The 15,425-nt window shown below is 34.2% G+C and overlaps 1 protein-coding gene across 1 annotated transcript; it reads left to right on the top strand.

Moving 5' to 3' along the window:
• The first annotated feature begins 2,207 nt into the window (after nt 1-2,207).
• Nucleotides 2,208-15,284, top strand: LOC138331323 (uncharacterized protein CXorf65-like). The gene is made up of 5 exons (XM_069278860.1): nt 2,208-2,685; nt 8,468-8,554; nt 10,691-10,807; nt 13,211-13,282; nt 14,846-15,284. The coding sequence occupies exons 1-5, from the start codon at nt 2,619-2,621 to the stop codon at nt 14,995-14,997; spliced, it is 495 nt and encodes a 164-aa protein (XP_069134961.1). The 5' UTR covers nt 2,208-2,618; the 3' UTR covers nt 14,998-15,284.
• The last annotated feature ends 141 nt before the right edge of the window (nt 15,285-15,425 follow it).

Raw genomic sequence — 15,425 nt, forward strand, 5'->3', positions numbered from 1 at the left:
TCTATGATGAATATTTAGACTTTGCCGCACTGTAACAACATGTTTTTTCGCCTTAGTAATGAAAAAAGTGGGTTTTTTTCATTTTGGTTCATTTCCAGCCCGTTAAAACGCGTGTTAACCCATGATATCCGGGGTACGAAATAGTTGTTTTTAGTCGAATATGAAGTTCAGGTCCTTTGCATGAAGTTCAGGTCCTTTGCATTGTTATTCAAACGCATTGTTTACTTCACAACAAAACATAAACTATTTTGCAACACAACACTCTCATTATTGCAAATATTTTATTCCTAAAGAAGATTTTTACTTTTGGATTATTATTCATTTGCAAATATACTTAAATATATTACCATATCAAACATAACACATTTTTCACATTGAAGATATGGAGAGGTTAACCAGACAATACAAAAGTCGGCTGTCCTCAGCCGATTGCAAAGTCTCGCGATCGGTTTACCTTGTAAACCTGTGACAACTAAAAATGTTGTGTTCTACATAATGTTTCCAGTGTTCTACGTAACTGCTTCCAGTAATCTACGTAACTGCTTTCAGTGTTCTACATAATTGCTTCCAGTGTTCTACGTAATGTTTCCAGTATTCTACGTAATTGCTTCCAGTGTTAAAGAGCAGGTAAATACCGGACAGATGTGAGGATTTAAAGCTGTCTTACCTGTAAGCGGCTTAATTTCCAAAGATTAAAATATAGAACTTTCCATAATTATCTGGTATTATCTTTTTACATAGAAAATCCGCGGAGAGACTTTTTGATGTTTATTAGGGTTTTCCTTCCCTCAAGATTACAAAATATTGTAAAACCTGAGGATTGTCGAAGGTTTTACAACATTTCATAATCCCGAGGATACAATAAGATCTCTGCCTATTCGGCTTCACATCCACATTTATGAAACAGTATTTTTCTCTCTTACCTTAGCCTTTCTATAGCAATTTTACAATTATGATAAAAATGAAAAAATGTGACAGTTGTTTTGATATTTTAATGATTTTTTGTGTTGTAATATTGAGTGAATCTGAATTGTCAGAAATCAGCCGATCTATTGAAATTGTAAACCTTTTTGCTGTTTTGTTGCATCGTGACATTTTTATACTTTGATAAACAATTTAATGTTTAACATTTTGATATAATGTTTTGATATTCTTCACGACCATTTAAATATTGTAATATTTTCACCTGTGTATCGTAAATATTCTTTATTATGTTAATGTATTTTACGTGACCTCCATGTTGAAATTCCGCCTCGATATTAAAGGGGCATCCTCGATACTCCATGGGGTTCCGATCACTTACGATATCTACACCCCTGGACTATCTCATAGTAAAACTTGAGGCAACAGAACAGGTAACTTAGTCGATTGATGTACATCAAAAGAGCCGTATAACGGTACACCGTGGTTGACTGTATGGCTTTGATGTTAGGCGTCGCTATCTCTGTAGTCTTCAAAGGAAATCTTTGCTGGCCTGTGATTGGTCAAATGTTTTCCACTTAGCTGCCTCCAATTTTACAATGACAGTCCAGAGGTGTAGTGACCGTAAATGATCGAAGCCCCTGGAGTATCGAGGATGTTCCAGGGGTTACTATTACCGTTTTTATATTCAACCCTGGGTATTTGATAGCAAACCTGAAGGCAGTTCACCATTTACATGTCTTCGGAGACTTCCTTTGAAGATTATAGAGGCAGCGACGCCCAATTTAATAACCACTAAGTCAACTACAGTGTACCGTTATTCAATAATTTTCAAGTACATCAAATGACCAAACTACATTCTCATTTATGGTCGGACACAGAACCTTCAGTATGAAGTATCCCGGGATGGATTTAACGACAGTGATAATAACCCCTGAAATATCGAGGATGGTCCTAGGGTAGCTCTATATTACGACAGTGATAGTAACCCCTGGAATTTTGAGGATGGTCCTAGGGTAGATATTACGACAGTGATAGTAACCCCTGAAATATCCTTTATTACGACAGTGATAGTAACCCCTGGAATATCGAGGATGGTTGAGATTCGATGTGAACTTTAATGTTTTGTTGTATGATTGTTTATATCCAGTGGTTCGGTCCAGTAAATACACAGTAGTCTCGGGTAAATCCCAGCTTATATCTGTCCCCATTAGCGGGCGTTGGCGAGGTGATTTAATCATATAGAAATATGTATAACATGTCTCGACACCTCCCGCACTTCACTTACCTTAGTACTGTTGCACGTACAAACACATACACACAATAGTAAACTTATAAAGATACCTGTATTTTGTCATACATGTATCGGTTTATGACAAAGGAAGACGATAGTTACTGATATTATCCTAGTCTCGTTATAATTATATACGGGTATACCTGTTGATTGATTTACACCTGTGAATACCTGAGATATCACACCTGTGTATTGGGTTGAGCCAGCAGTGTATCGCTGTACATACAATATAAAGGATGTGATTCCTCACCTATATACACGGCGTTTCAAGTGTCTTCAGTTCCAAGCAGAACTTCCCAGAGGACCTGACAGATAGTGTTTGGATTAGCTCGAGATGTGAAACTCTGTGAGATAAAGCTTTCTTTCTGTCTGACTTATTGTGATTATACATAACACCTGTCAAATGTACGAAAAAACGTCAAATATGCCGGCCGTGGACGAACAAACTTTCATAGTAGTGCGATATGGTGGTACGTATTTCTTTTTTTCATTAATATTTAATCATACGTATATGCAATTATAACAAATCATGCCTAGTAATAAAGCAGCAAGCAATATCTAAAATGTTTATTCATGTAGGGTGATAATTTTACAAATATTTTTCATCCATATGCTATTTATTTCAGATCATAGAGGAATTAATAAATGTAATATGACGGGACGTTTAACATGTATCAAACATGTGCTAAGTCAAAATAAGGAAGTTTCTCATTCATTAGTGTTTCTCTCTTTTTTACCGTTAAATGCATCGGCAGTGCTGCTTATATGAACATAATCTTAGAAATTAATTTGATTGAAATCAGATTTTCAAAATGCTTACACTTAAAAGATCGGCTGTTAATCAGACAGTACGCAGGGACTTATAATTAATAGTGTCTATCCAACTAGGGTCTACGTGTAGGATCTGATAAAGGCCTACCTAGGGTCTGGCTACCGGGGGTACGTCTAGTCTAGGGTCTCCCTTGGACCTACCTAGGATCTAGGGTCTAGCTACACTTGACCAAATACCAGAATGCTAACATTCATCTAATTAAATCATCAAGATATCCGATTTATTTGTATGATAAAGTCCTAGTACGTTGTTAGTTTTATAAACAGGAGTTGTTTATTGAAATCTGTAATAGTTATATCTATAAACAGGAGTTGTACATTGAAATCTGTAATAGTTATAAGTGTAAAGAGGGTTGTACATTTAAATCTGTAATATTTATAACTGTAAAGAGGGTTGTACAACGAAATCTGTAATAGTTATATCTATAAACAGGAGTTGTACAACGAAATCTGTTATAGTTATAACTGTAAAGAGGGTTGTACATTTAAATATGTAATAGTTATAACTGTAAAGAGGGTTGTACATTTAAATCTGTAATATTTATAACTGTAAAGAGGGTTGTACATTTAAATATGTAATAGTTATAACTGTAAAGAGGGTTGTACATTTAAATCTGTAATATTTATAACTGTAAAGAGGGTTGTACATTTAAATATGTAATAGTTATAACTGTAAACAGGGAGATTACAACGAAATCTGTAATAGTTATAACTGTAAACAGGAGTTGTACGTTGAAATCCGTAATAGTTATAACTATAAACAGGAGTTGTACGTTGAAATCCGTAATAGTTAGCGAGTGTATTTTGACGACAATGACTAGACCCGATGTTACCTTAGGTATAAAGCTATTTGACTGGTATTGATCTGCCTACCTTAACAATCCCCTCTAACTTTTGATCAATAACGACTCGTAATCTAACACTACACTGTACGGCACCGGAATCATCAGAGCTCATCAATATCAAAACACTTTCACTCCATATTTTATTCTCCTGAGGTCCCTCCTACCGATAATGTTACTCCCATACAACTATCCTTACAACACAAGAGTTTGACGTTCTGTCAATAACATAAAGCAAAATATGTTTATAAATAGCCATATACGTTAAATATCACCACAATGAGACGTTCTGTCAATAACATAAAGCAAAATGTGTTTATAAATAGCCATATACGTTAAATATCACCACAATGAGACGTTCTGTCAATAACTTCTTGCAACACAACGTATAAATCCCATATATTATATAAAAACAGAGATTGCGAGGTTCTGCAAATAACATCAAGCATAACAACGAATAAATACCCCATATATTATATGAATACATGTTGTGACGTTCTGTCAATAATATATAGCATAAACATACATAAATACACCTAAGCATTGAGCATTGGGGGCGGTAGGATCAAAGAGTGTGAAATAACTACTATATACTACAGCTACCTGTTACTGGCTGTCATACCTACAGTAACGGCTATGTTAGTGGAAACATGTTTACATTGATTTTCTAACGAGAATAAAATATGAAATGTCAACACCAGAAACCGTAAACCTTGTCAATAACGCGATTGTTAACGGCTCTTAACACCTGTTATGGTATTTCTTTAAGATACCAATATCGAATCTTATACCGAGGGCATATGGAGTGTATATAGTAGATTTATGGAAACCGACTGCCTTTGTGTAGATTTCTATTTGGGAAATGTGTTTTTCTTATAACTGTATTAACTTTATTTTATCGCAGAGGCACTACCACATGTCAATAATAAAAATACCCTTTGTAGAAGACTAATATAAATCTATTTTTGACCAAGGTTACATAGAAATGGAAATATTCTTTAGAATAGGCCAGCTTCTCCGATCAAACGTGCATTGTAGGGTTTGTGTTATGGCATCCAATTTTATTTTTCAATAATATATGTACATAATTACAATCCTGTGAGTCCTGCTGTGTGCCAACCATAATGAAACTTGACATTTCACAATCTTATAGAAATTGTGCCAAAACATTACAATACAGTTCAATTTATAAATATTCACCAGGCATTTAAAAATGGAGAGCTTCTTTAAACCCGTTGTATATATGCATCGCCTATACTTTGACCTTGAACAATACATGGAGGTAATTTGAAATCCGAGTCTGGCGTGACGAACATCGCAAAATTCAATAGCTACCTAATTATTTTTTTTTCAAAAAACATCTGAACGTAATGATGATGGTATATCTGTGTTGAATATTTTCAGTTTAGAAATGACTATTTGTGTAAAACAATATTTGTGTAGCAATATTTGTGTAAAACAATATCTGTGTAAAATTATACAAATTATATTATAAATATTATCAACCACTTGTATTTAATTCCCCAAACACTCCATTACAATTCCAACACAACAATGAGGTATCTTAGATTGCCGGATGTCAGAATCACGATTAAGTATGCTCCATTTATTCTGGTATTGAAGTTATGTATATTATTTAGTAATAGGAAATGGTGAATGCATATAACATTATCATTGTTTATCACATAACTATCCCGTCCAGCCATGTCATAGATATCTAAGTCACATGTGTATTAACACTAATATGACGTCTCAAGTAGTTTTGACGTCATAATCTATATATGACGTCGCATGATTGTAGGGGTTCTGCTGTTCTATATTTATAGAGACGAAATTGAAAATTTCGCTTATATTTTTATTAGTAAAAGTTATGTGATAAATATAACCTTACACTCGTGACTATTTAATATGAAATTTATCAAACATGTTAAATAATTTGATATGCCACTTGCCTTATCAAATTGTTGAACTCGTTTGATAAATTCCATAGCCGCACATGTAAGATCCTATATTTTAATCAGCACACTTGTGCATATATATAGTTATTTACGTTTGCCAAGTTCAGGAATCTCGGCAGTATTGAAACATGATTAATTATAAACATCTTTGTTTATTACTAAAATCAGGTGTTGACGAACTTGTTAATTCCTTCCAATGTGCACGTTAAAATTCGCATGTGATTAATCTTTGTTGTCTTATATAATGATACATTTGTAAGATCTCGATGTAAGAAATCTGACTGTGTAATCTGATGTGATGGCATATTTTATTTACTAGAGTTACTTTCCTTTGTTTACACTCCGTCTGCATATTACAGAGTTAGCTCCCTTGCGGGTAGGTATCCATTTTTTTTGAGCGCAATTCACGTCGTTTTCTCAGAAATGTATGACGTTACGCTCGCAAACACATGATGTCACAATCAATACCTACCCGCAAAGACAGATAACTCTGTATTATGCAAATACAGAATACGCCTTTTACTTGTTTGAATATTAAAGATTTCTAGACGACAGATAAAATTTTGAAGAAGCGGTATAAGGCAGTCATTGACGATGGTGTATTGGGACAGTCAAAAAGTGTTTAAACATTTTACTCTAAATGTTAAGGGTTTTTCATGATCTAATTCAATAAACACGGTACTTGTATTGGAAAAGTGATTGAACAGTTTTATCTAAATGTAAAGAGTTTTTTCATTATCTTATTCAATACACATGGTACGAACTAAGCAAATAAAACTTGTATTGAGTCCTACTCTCTTCCTTCTGATTGCAACCTTTTGTTTTTTTTCTGTAATTACATGGTATTTTTTAGAAAACATGTCCCGACTTTAAAACTTTCTTCGTAAAAGATCATTTTTGCGGAAATTAAGACATTATGAAAAATAAACGATATCCCCATTTGTTGAGACACAAACATTTATACATAGAATTTCACAATAAAACATTATGCCATAATTAATGTTTCACTAAATCATCGATATGCAAGTGTTTATCAGGGTATATTTGATAGCAATGTTTTATTTTATTGTGATAAATACAATTATTTAACTAACTATGAAACTGTACCGGAGCTAAATTTTGATCAGATAAATCTACTGAATGTTACATAGAATCAAGAATTTTTTCTTATACTTACATCAATGTAACAGTTTGAATATTTTGAAACCAGTACATTCTGTTACGAATAACAACGGAAACTGAAAACTGATAGCGGTATAGGTAGATAGTCAGTGTTATGGTAGGCAGGTGTATTAAGTACACATAGGTATAGGTTCCATACAATAAATAACGGCAATCAGTACATTTATATTAAACGTCCACAACTCGACGTTGAAGGATTCAAAACCTCACTCACAGACGATTGAAGTACTACAAAGAATCAGTACATAAGTGTATTATAAGCTTATCCTATAATCACTCAACGCGATGTGTCTGAGTACACAACCTCTGTTATATAGGTCTCCTCATAAATTATCAATAATACTAACGTAAATGCAATATCTATAATTGCGAGTTATTTTATGTAGCAGTTGTACTTCCCTTCAAGTCTGACATTAGAATTTATCAATAAATATTTTTTTTACCAAAACGAAGATATCGTCAAATCAAAAACAAATTGTCAACAGCTTGAACAAAATATTATATTTTTAGTCTAAAGACACGTACGGTATTGTCGTTCGCATTCAATCATCCGTTTTGGTGATCATGAATTCAACAAGTTATCTATTTTAAGTTATTCCATCAACACACAATGACAAGCTATTAGAAAAACAACCGTGTGTAAATGATTTTATGATATACTTATGAATAGCAATGGCCACGTATAGCATTTGTGGCGATAAAGTTTGTGTTTATCTGGATCCAAATAGTTTAGTTGTGTGCAGGCAAATAGATATGACTTTTAGTGTTTTTACGTACCGTTTTGATTTAAGATTGACTTCCATCAACTTTAATGTTTGGTTTGAGATTTTTGTGTTATAGAAGTATTACATAACTCTATTTTTGTGTTATAGAAATATTACATAAATCTATTCTAAGTTAATCCTTATAATTCAATTAAAATAATTAAATTCTAAATTTTGTGTACTTAGAGTTGAATGCTACAATAAGCAGAATTAGTTGACATGCAAATACAATAAGCAGAATCGAGTTACAATACAATAAGCAGAATTAGAGTTGACATGCAAATACAATAAGCAGAATTAGAGTTTGACATGCAAATAAATAAGCAGATTAAGCAGAATAGAATTAGTTGACATGCAAATACAATAAGCAGAATTAGAGTTGACATGCAAATAAATAAGCAGAATTAGAGTTGACATGCAAATAAATAAGCAGAATTAGAGTTGACATGCAAATACAATAAGCAGAATTAGAGTTGACATGCAAATACAATAAGCAGAATTAGAGTTGACATGCAAATACAATAAGCAGAATTAGAGTTGACATGCAAATACAATAAGCAGAATTAGAGTTGACATGCAATACATGACCCTTGGGTTAGAATATCCCTATCCTTCATATCTACATATGAAAGAGTTATATATTAGTAAACTTTATCCTTATTGATATTTTATCAGATGACGAGTCCGCCTTGTTTAATCCGTATTGTACGAGTCACACATTGACGGAATGGATCAGGAAAAAATGTCACTGTGAAGACGACAGTAAGTATAAAAACATCTATCTCACCTATTTCCGATTAATTTCAATATTCACAAACATATGTATTTGTTTTAGTACCAAAGTTATCTAGCAACTCGGTTAATATCTTAAGGGCCATGACCCCAGCTCTGACAAAAAGTTATAATACACATAATATTTACTTGTGTAAGATCATAACAAGAGACCCTAGTTTTTTACAGGTAAATATTGTGACCCTAGTTTTACAGGTAAATATTGTGACCCTAGTTTTACAGGTAAATATTGTGACCCTAGTTTTACAGGTAAATATTGTGTCCCTAGTCTTGCAGGAAAATATTGTGACCCTAGTCTTACAGGTTAAATATTGTGACCCTAGTTTTACAGGTAAAATATTGTGACCCTAGTTTTACAGGTAAAATATTGTGACCCTAGTTTTACAGGTAAATATTGTGAACCTAGTTTTACAGGTAAATATTGTGACCCTAGTTTTACAGGTAAATATTATGAGCCTAGTTTTAAAGGTAAATATTGTGACCCTAGTTTTACAGGTAAATATTATGACCCTAGTCTTACAGGTAAATATTGTTATTGTGACCCTAGTCTTACAGGTAAATATTGTTATTGTGACCCTAGTCTTACAGGTAAATATTGTGACCCTAGTTTTACAGGTAAATATCGTGACCCTAGTTTTACAGGTAAATATCGTGACCCTAGTTTTACAGGTAAATATTATGAGTCTAGTTTTACATGTAAATATTGTGACCTTAGTCTTACAGGTAAATATTGTGACCCTAGTTTTACAGGTACACCTGTAAATATTGTGACCCTAGTTTTACAGGTAAACATTGTGACCATAGTTTTACAAATAAATATTGTGACCCTAGTTTTACAGGTAAATATTGTGACCCTAGTTTTACAGGTAAATATTGTGACCCTAGTTTTACAGGTAAATATTGTGACCCTAGTTTTACAGGTAAACATTGTGACCCTAGTTTTACAAATAATTAATGTCCCTAGTTTTACAGGTAAATATTTTGACCCTGGTTTTACAGGTAAATATTGTGACCCTAGTTTTACAGGTAAATATTGTGACCCTAGTTTTACAGGTAAATATTGTGACCCTAGTTTTATTTACAGGTAAATATTGTGTAACTATTCCTACATATAAATATTATGTATTACAATGTTTTTGTCAGAGGCGGAGGCCATAGCCTTAAAGGATCTTTCGCCTACAAATAAGTTCAATCTCATATTGTAGTGCTAATGCAATATATATTTTAATAAGTAGCTTTAACTTCTTTAAAAGCTAGTTACCATATATGTAACCCTGGTCATTACTAGCCGCAATATACCGCTCGGCTAGAGAGAACTTCTCTTTAGCTCGATCGGTTGAGCGTCAGACTAGTAATCCAGAGGTCCCGAGTTCGATCCCTGGCAGAGGCAGGTATTAAATGTATTGTAAATTCTGCACCCTGTTACATATAAACGATATTTTATGATTAGTATGCAATCATTGCTAGCAATAATCAATGAAAATAAGAAGGTAATCCCCCTGATGCCTCTGAAATGAGCTTGTATTCACTCTTCTCTCTAACCATACAAGTGTGCATCTTATAGCCTAGTGCAAATAGAAGCTTGCTAAATACACAGATACAGATCAAAGGGTAACCAGGTTACCGTTCTCTTTTGACGAATCTTATTTAGCAGGGTCTTTTTTCAAGAGCATGCACTGCACACTAGGAAGGATAAATAAGAGCGGAGCTAGTACAGGCGTTCATTTCAGTGGCATCCGACATGCACTTTACATGTTCTATTTCTATATTTTTAAATATACCTTATTGTGAAAACTGAAGACTTCAACAAAACAAAGTGAAAGTAAATTTATGCTGTCAAAAGCATAATGGTTAATCACATGATACCTTGTATACTGTAAAACAACTTTCTTTCGCGTGCAATTTACTTTTTGCAAATTTCGTGAATTTTATGATTGCGAATTAACATGAACATCGTTTAAATTGGTAGGAATTTCCACTAAATGTTTAAACCTGCAAATTTTAATCTTTGCGAACTTGTTTTGAAATGAAAATCGCGAATTTTATAAATTTCAATACTAGTATTCATTGTATTTATAATTCGTTGGAAATTATTGTTTTTGACAGTTACAATTGACCTAGTTGACCTTGAAGGACAGGTTAAGAACCTCCCAACCCGACCTAAGGACTACGCCAGCGAAATGGTGACTGGCAGGGAGACATACGTACTTATACGGGTCGAACGTAAGTAAATAAGGATTGAAGTATTGTTATTTTTTTCGTCGTACATGCATGTCATTTTTTTCGTCGTACATGCATGTCACCTTAGTGGTATTAAATGGCTACCCATGCAATATAACTTCGCTCACCTTGTTTGTAATGCCAAAAAATGTTCTGAATACAGGTTCATTGTTCCTTTTCTGAAGGAATTTAGATATTTACGTAGTACCTCTAATTTTCCAATTGGGTTCCACTCATTCTGCTTCAGAGGGTCACAGCCAAAATTGATACAAATTCTGTTTCCCATCCGCATCCATGCAGAACTCTTTTGACTAGTAGCGATTGAAAGGATTAACCTCTATTTTCCCTATTGGGCCCCACCCCTCCTGCCCCCGGGGGTCAGAGCCAAAATGTATACAAAATTTGTTGCCCTTTCCCCAAGGAAGTTTGTGACCAAATTTGATTACAATACATCTAGAGCTCTATGACTAGTAGCGATTGAAAGGAAATGTTGACGGACGGACGACGAACACTGCGCCATGACATAAGCTTACCAGCTCTTCAGACCAAATGATCTAAAAACGTAATTTGCGTTAAAATAACACGCAGTTTTCATATATATGGAGAATTGACTTGTAGTTGCGGTTTTCATCGATTTTATTTTTCAAAATGGCGGGATATCATATAATTGTAAAACTTTGATAAAACGTCGTGGTATGAGATAAAAAGAAAATGCTCTTGACATGTTGATATGAAGAATAGGGATATTCTACCTTCTGGGTCACAAAATGTTGTATCTTATGGAGCAATAATACTGAACAACTATATAACAAGTAATCCTTGGATGAAGACGACTTTCTTTAAAAGATAATGCTATTTCTTTTCTAAGAAAACAAAGCCACGAAATCCCACTCTTTTTTAATTTCGTGACATGTTTTACGGAATTAGTACGCCGTTATATCGACCAATTTGAAGTGACGTTACAAATGGCAGCGTCATATTGTACGTTATGAGATGATAAAAAATAAGCCAATGAAAAATCACGTTACAAGCAAAATTGAATTATGTAAACATTAAACGTGCCTACGGCCGACTGAATGCCTCCAGATGTCGTGTTCACAATCCCCATTAAATAACAGCGTCCGAGTCGAGATGGTGATTAAGTACAACACATACTCTAATGTACGAATAATAAGTCAATTAGGCCATGCATTAAATCAATAGCAACCGTGATTACCATAAAAGCTAGGTTTCGCAATCAATTAGGTCCCTTCGAAAAATACACAAATTATCCCTCAAGATTTTTAATGGCGTCCTTTTATCGAAAAATTGATTCTGTTTATGCATGGCTCTGCAATATTAGCAATGCGGCCCTCGTCAGGTCCTTCCGGAACCGTCCGGAACCATATTACATTTAATCTATTGTGTATTGAAGTTTCTCGAATCAATATTTGACAACAATTACCAAATATTGATTGTACCCGGAGTACTCAGAAATACATACTGAAATTCAGCATTGAGAGGGGAAATATCATTGAATATGCTTTAGCCAAGTGAATACATCGACTTCCACTATTGAATTGATGAATTGATTAAGTTCTATTCTGATGTATGAATTGATACAAACACAATTATTCCCATTAATTTGAATTTCAATTAAAAGCTGACAACAGGTCAGAGGTATATCCTGATCATACAACAGCAGTCACACACGGAATACCACCGATATGACACATAACAGGCTAACAGCCATATAGAGCTATGCTTGTGTGGGGCTATGTCATAATGATTGATAGACTATTTCATCCACTTTTGGTGAGACAGGAGAATCTCATCCAGAGGGATAAAAGCAAGTTGTCATACACGAGGTTTGCGTACGAAGCTTGCCTCGTGCTGAACAGCTTAGAATTTTATCCCGAGGGTTGAGATCAACTGTCTTACCCCAAAGAGAGTAAATGATTCGTTTTGTCTTGCTCAGTATACCATATTGTGTCAATAAGAGCATCTCACCAATGCAAGCAACGATTGACGATCTTATAATGTCGTCGGCGTTGTTTTGACGTAATTACATTGCCATGCTTCTTCTACCGCGACGTCATGACAGTGTTGTCGCAACGTCATGCATCAGTTAAGAGCGTTCAAGGATCTCATGTGACTTCCATTCACCCTAACGCGAGATAGACACACCGGTAAAATTGTGGATATCCCTATCAGGGGTAAGAAAATAAAAATTTTCATCCTCTTCGAGATGAAACAGGATGCCTCAACCCAAACAGTGTGATTGGTTGTCAAACACGAGACCGAGATAGGAAAAACCTCACACCGGTAAAATTGCAGATATTCCTGTCCAGGTTAAGAGCAATTGTTCTCCGAGTCACTCATTATTGGTAAAGTATTAATTTTGATGTATTTTATCATATGTTTCAGGTTGCAATGACGGGAAGTTTAGTTACACCTCACTACTTAATAATCTGGCGGAGGTCAACCCCGAACTGAGCGGTAAGGTCCCACAAATACTACCAATATTCTACTCCACAAACACTTATATACAGATTGCCAGATAGGGATGCTGCCAAAGACAACGCAAAACGCCAGTGACACACAATTTGTCTCATCAAGTGTATTTAATTATAATATATAAAATGGGAAGATGAAATGGAAACGTGTTTCTTTTTTTTTCTTTTTTTGTACAAAGCGACATTTCTGTGACAATTGTCCCATATTTGTTTACATTGAAATAGTTTAGTAACATCGTCCAGTTGATATAGATATCATCTCAGTATATTTCGTTTTTATCATGTACATCGGTGTGTACGTAGCAACCTTAAGAGAGAAAGACCTGGGCAATACAAAACATATAATAACAATGATAATAACCCGTATTGAAAATACATTGTTACTTTGTTAACTTGTTTTAAGCCTTATGTATGTTCAGATAAAAACATATCTGAATAATTCACTTCATAATTACTAATGGAAGATCATAACTTGGCTATTTGGTTTCAGCGCGTGTAGTCTTCACTGCACAAAAATCTAAATATGTGCATCATAATTTATAGCAGTTCTGCCAAAATTCATTTTAAGCTGTAAAATATATAGGGTTTAATTTAACAATTTGTTAGTATTGTCATTATCAAAATGTCGCTCACTTTTAGTAGTTAACAAAATATTTAAAGCTCTTCTTGGTTCGTGAATACAAAATATCCAACATTAATATAATCTTCCGTGTTTCAGTTAAGTAATCCAGTATGTCAAGACCTACGACCAGTAATTATATAATGTTCCGTGTTACAGTTAAGTTATCCAGTATGTCCAGTAATTATACAATGTTCCGTGTTTCAGTTAAGTTATCCAGTATGACCAGACCTACGACCAGTAATTATATAATGTTCCGTGTTTCGGTTAAGTTATCTAGTATGTCCAGACCCACGACCAGTAATTATACAATGTTCCGTGTTTCAGTTAAGTTATCCAGTTTGTCCAGACCCACGACCAGTAATTATACAATGTTCCGTGTTACAGTTAAGTTATCCAGTATGTCCAGACCCACGACCAGTAATTATATAATGTTCCGTGTTACAGTTAAGTTATCCAGTATGTCCAGACCCACGACCAGTAATTATATAATGTTCCGTGTTTCAGTTAAGTTATCCAGTATGTCCAGACCTACGACCAGTAATTATATAATGTTCCGTGTTTCAGTTAAGTTATCCAGTATGTCCAGACCTACGACCAGTAATTATATAATGTTCCGTGTTTCAGTTAAGTTATCCAGTATGTCCAGACCCACGACCAGTAATTATATAATGTTCCGTGTTTCAGTTAAGTTATCCAGTATGTCCAGACCCACGACCAGTAATTATATAATGTTCCGTGTTACAGTTAAGTTATCCAGTATGTCCAGACCCACGACCAGTAATTATATAATGTTCCGTGTTACAGTTAAGTTATCCACTATGTCCAGACCCACGACCAGTAATTATATAATGTTCCGTGTTACAGTTAAGTTATCCAGTATGTCCAGACCCACGACCAGTAATTATATAATGTTCCGTGTTTCAGTTAAGTTATCCAGTATGTCCAGACCCACGACCAGGACAAGCAAAAACAAGAAACAGAAACCACAAGCGAAGCAAGTAAAGGTTGTACGTCAAGAATCTTCACAAGGCAAAAGACCGGGAAGTAGCGAGAAACCAAAGAAATCCGCTAAATAAGGAATATTAGTGGTAGATGACGCCATTTATAGGACATCATAGTATTATCATAGCATGCCTTAAAATTGACTTCGTAACTTTAACATTTGTGCGGATACTCTTGTGACATTATTCACGATGTCTACATGTTTTAGCCATGACATGGTATATCTATTAACTATATTAGTTTGTTTTTTCTCGCCAAACACATGTCGTAATCTCTTATCCGTCCTATTAAATACATGTACGTTTTTTATTTTATATAATGCTGATTATTTAGATTAAAATCATTACTTATTTATTGAAAAGATGGAGTCAATTTGTTTTTTGTTTATTATTATAACCACGTGAGGTCCGAGGAACTCTAAATATTTGAAGCTTCATGGATAACGAAATTAAATCACTCATCTTGCTTACTTATTTTAAAAATATCATTCAGAGAAAAATCT

Source organism: Argopecten irradians, chromosome 9 (assembly GCF_041381155.1).
Source record: "Argopecten irradians isolate NY chromosome 9, Ai_NY, whole genome shotgun sequence".
In the NCBI taxonomy this organism is placed as follows: Eukaryota; Metazoa; Mollusca; class Bivalvia; order Pectinida; family Pectinidae; genus Argopecten; species Argopecten irradians.

Coding starts and splice junctions, on each gene's coding strand:
- LOC138331323 (XM_069278860.1), top strand. CDS start 2,619: ATGTACGAAAAAACGTCAAATATGCCGGCCGTGGACGAACAAACTTTC. Junction 8,555..10,690: donor ATGTCACTGTGAAGACGACA/GTAAGTATAAAA, acceptor TGTTTTTGACAG/TTACAATTGACCTAGTTGAC. Junction 13,283..14,845: donor GGTCAACCCCGAACTGAGCG/GTAAGGTCCCAC, acceptor TCCGTGTTTCAG/TTAAGTTATCCAGTATGTCC.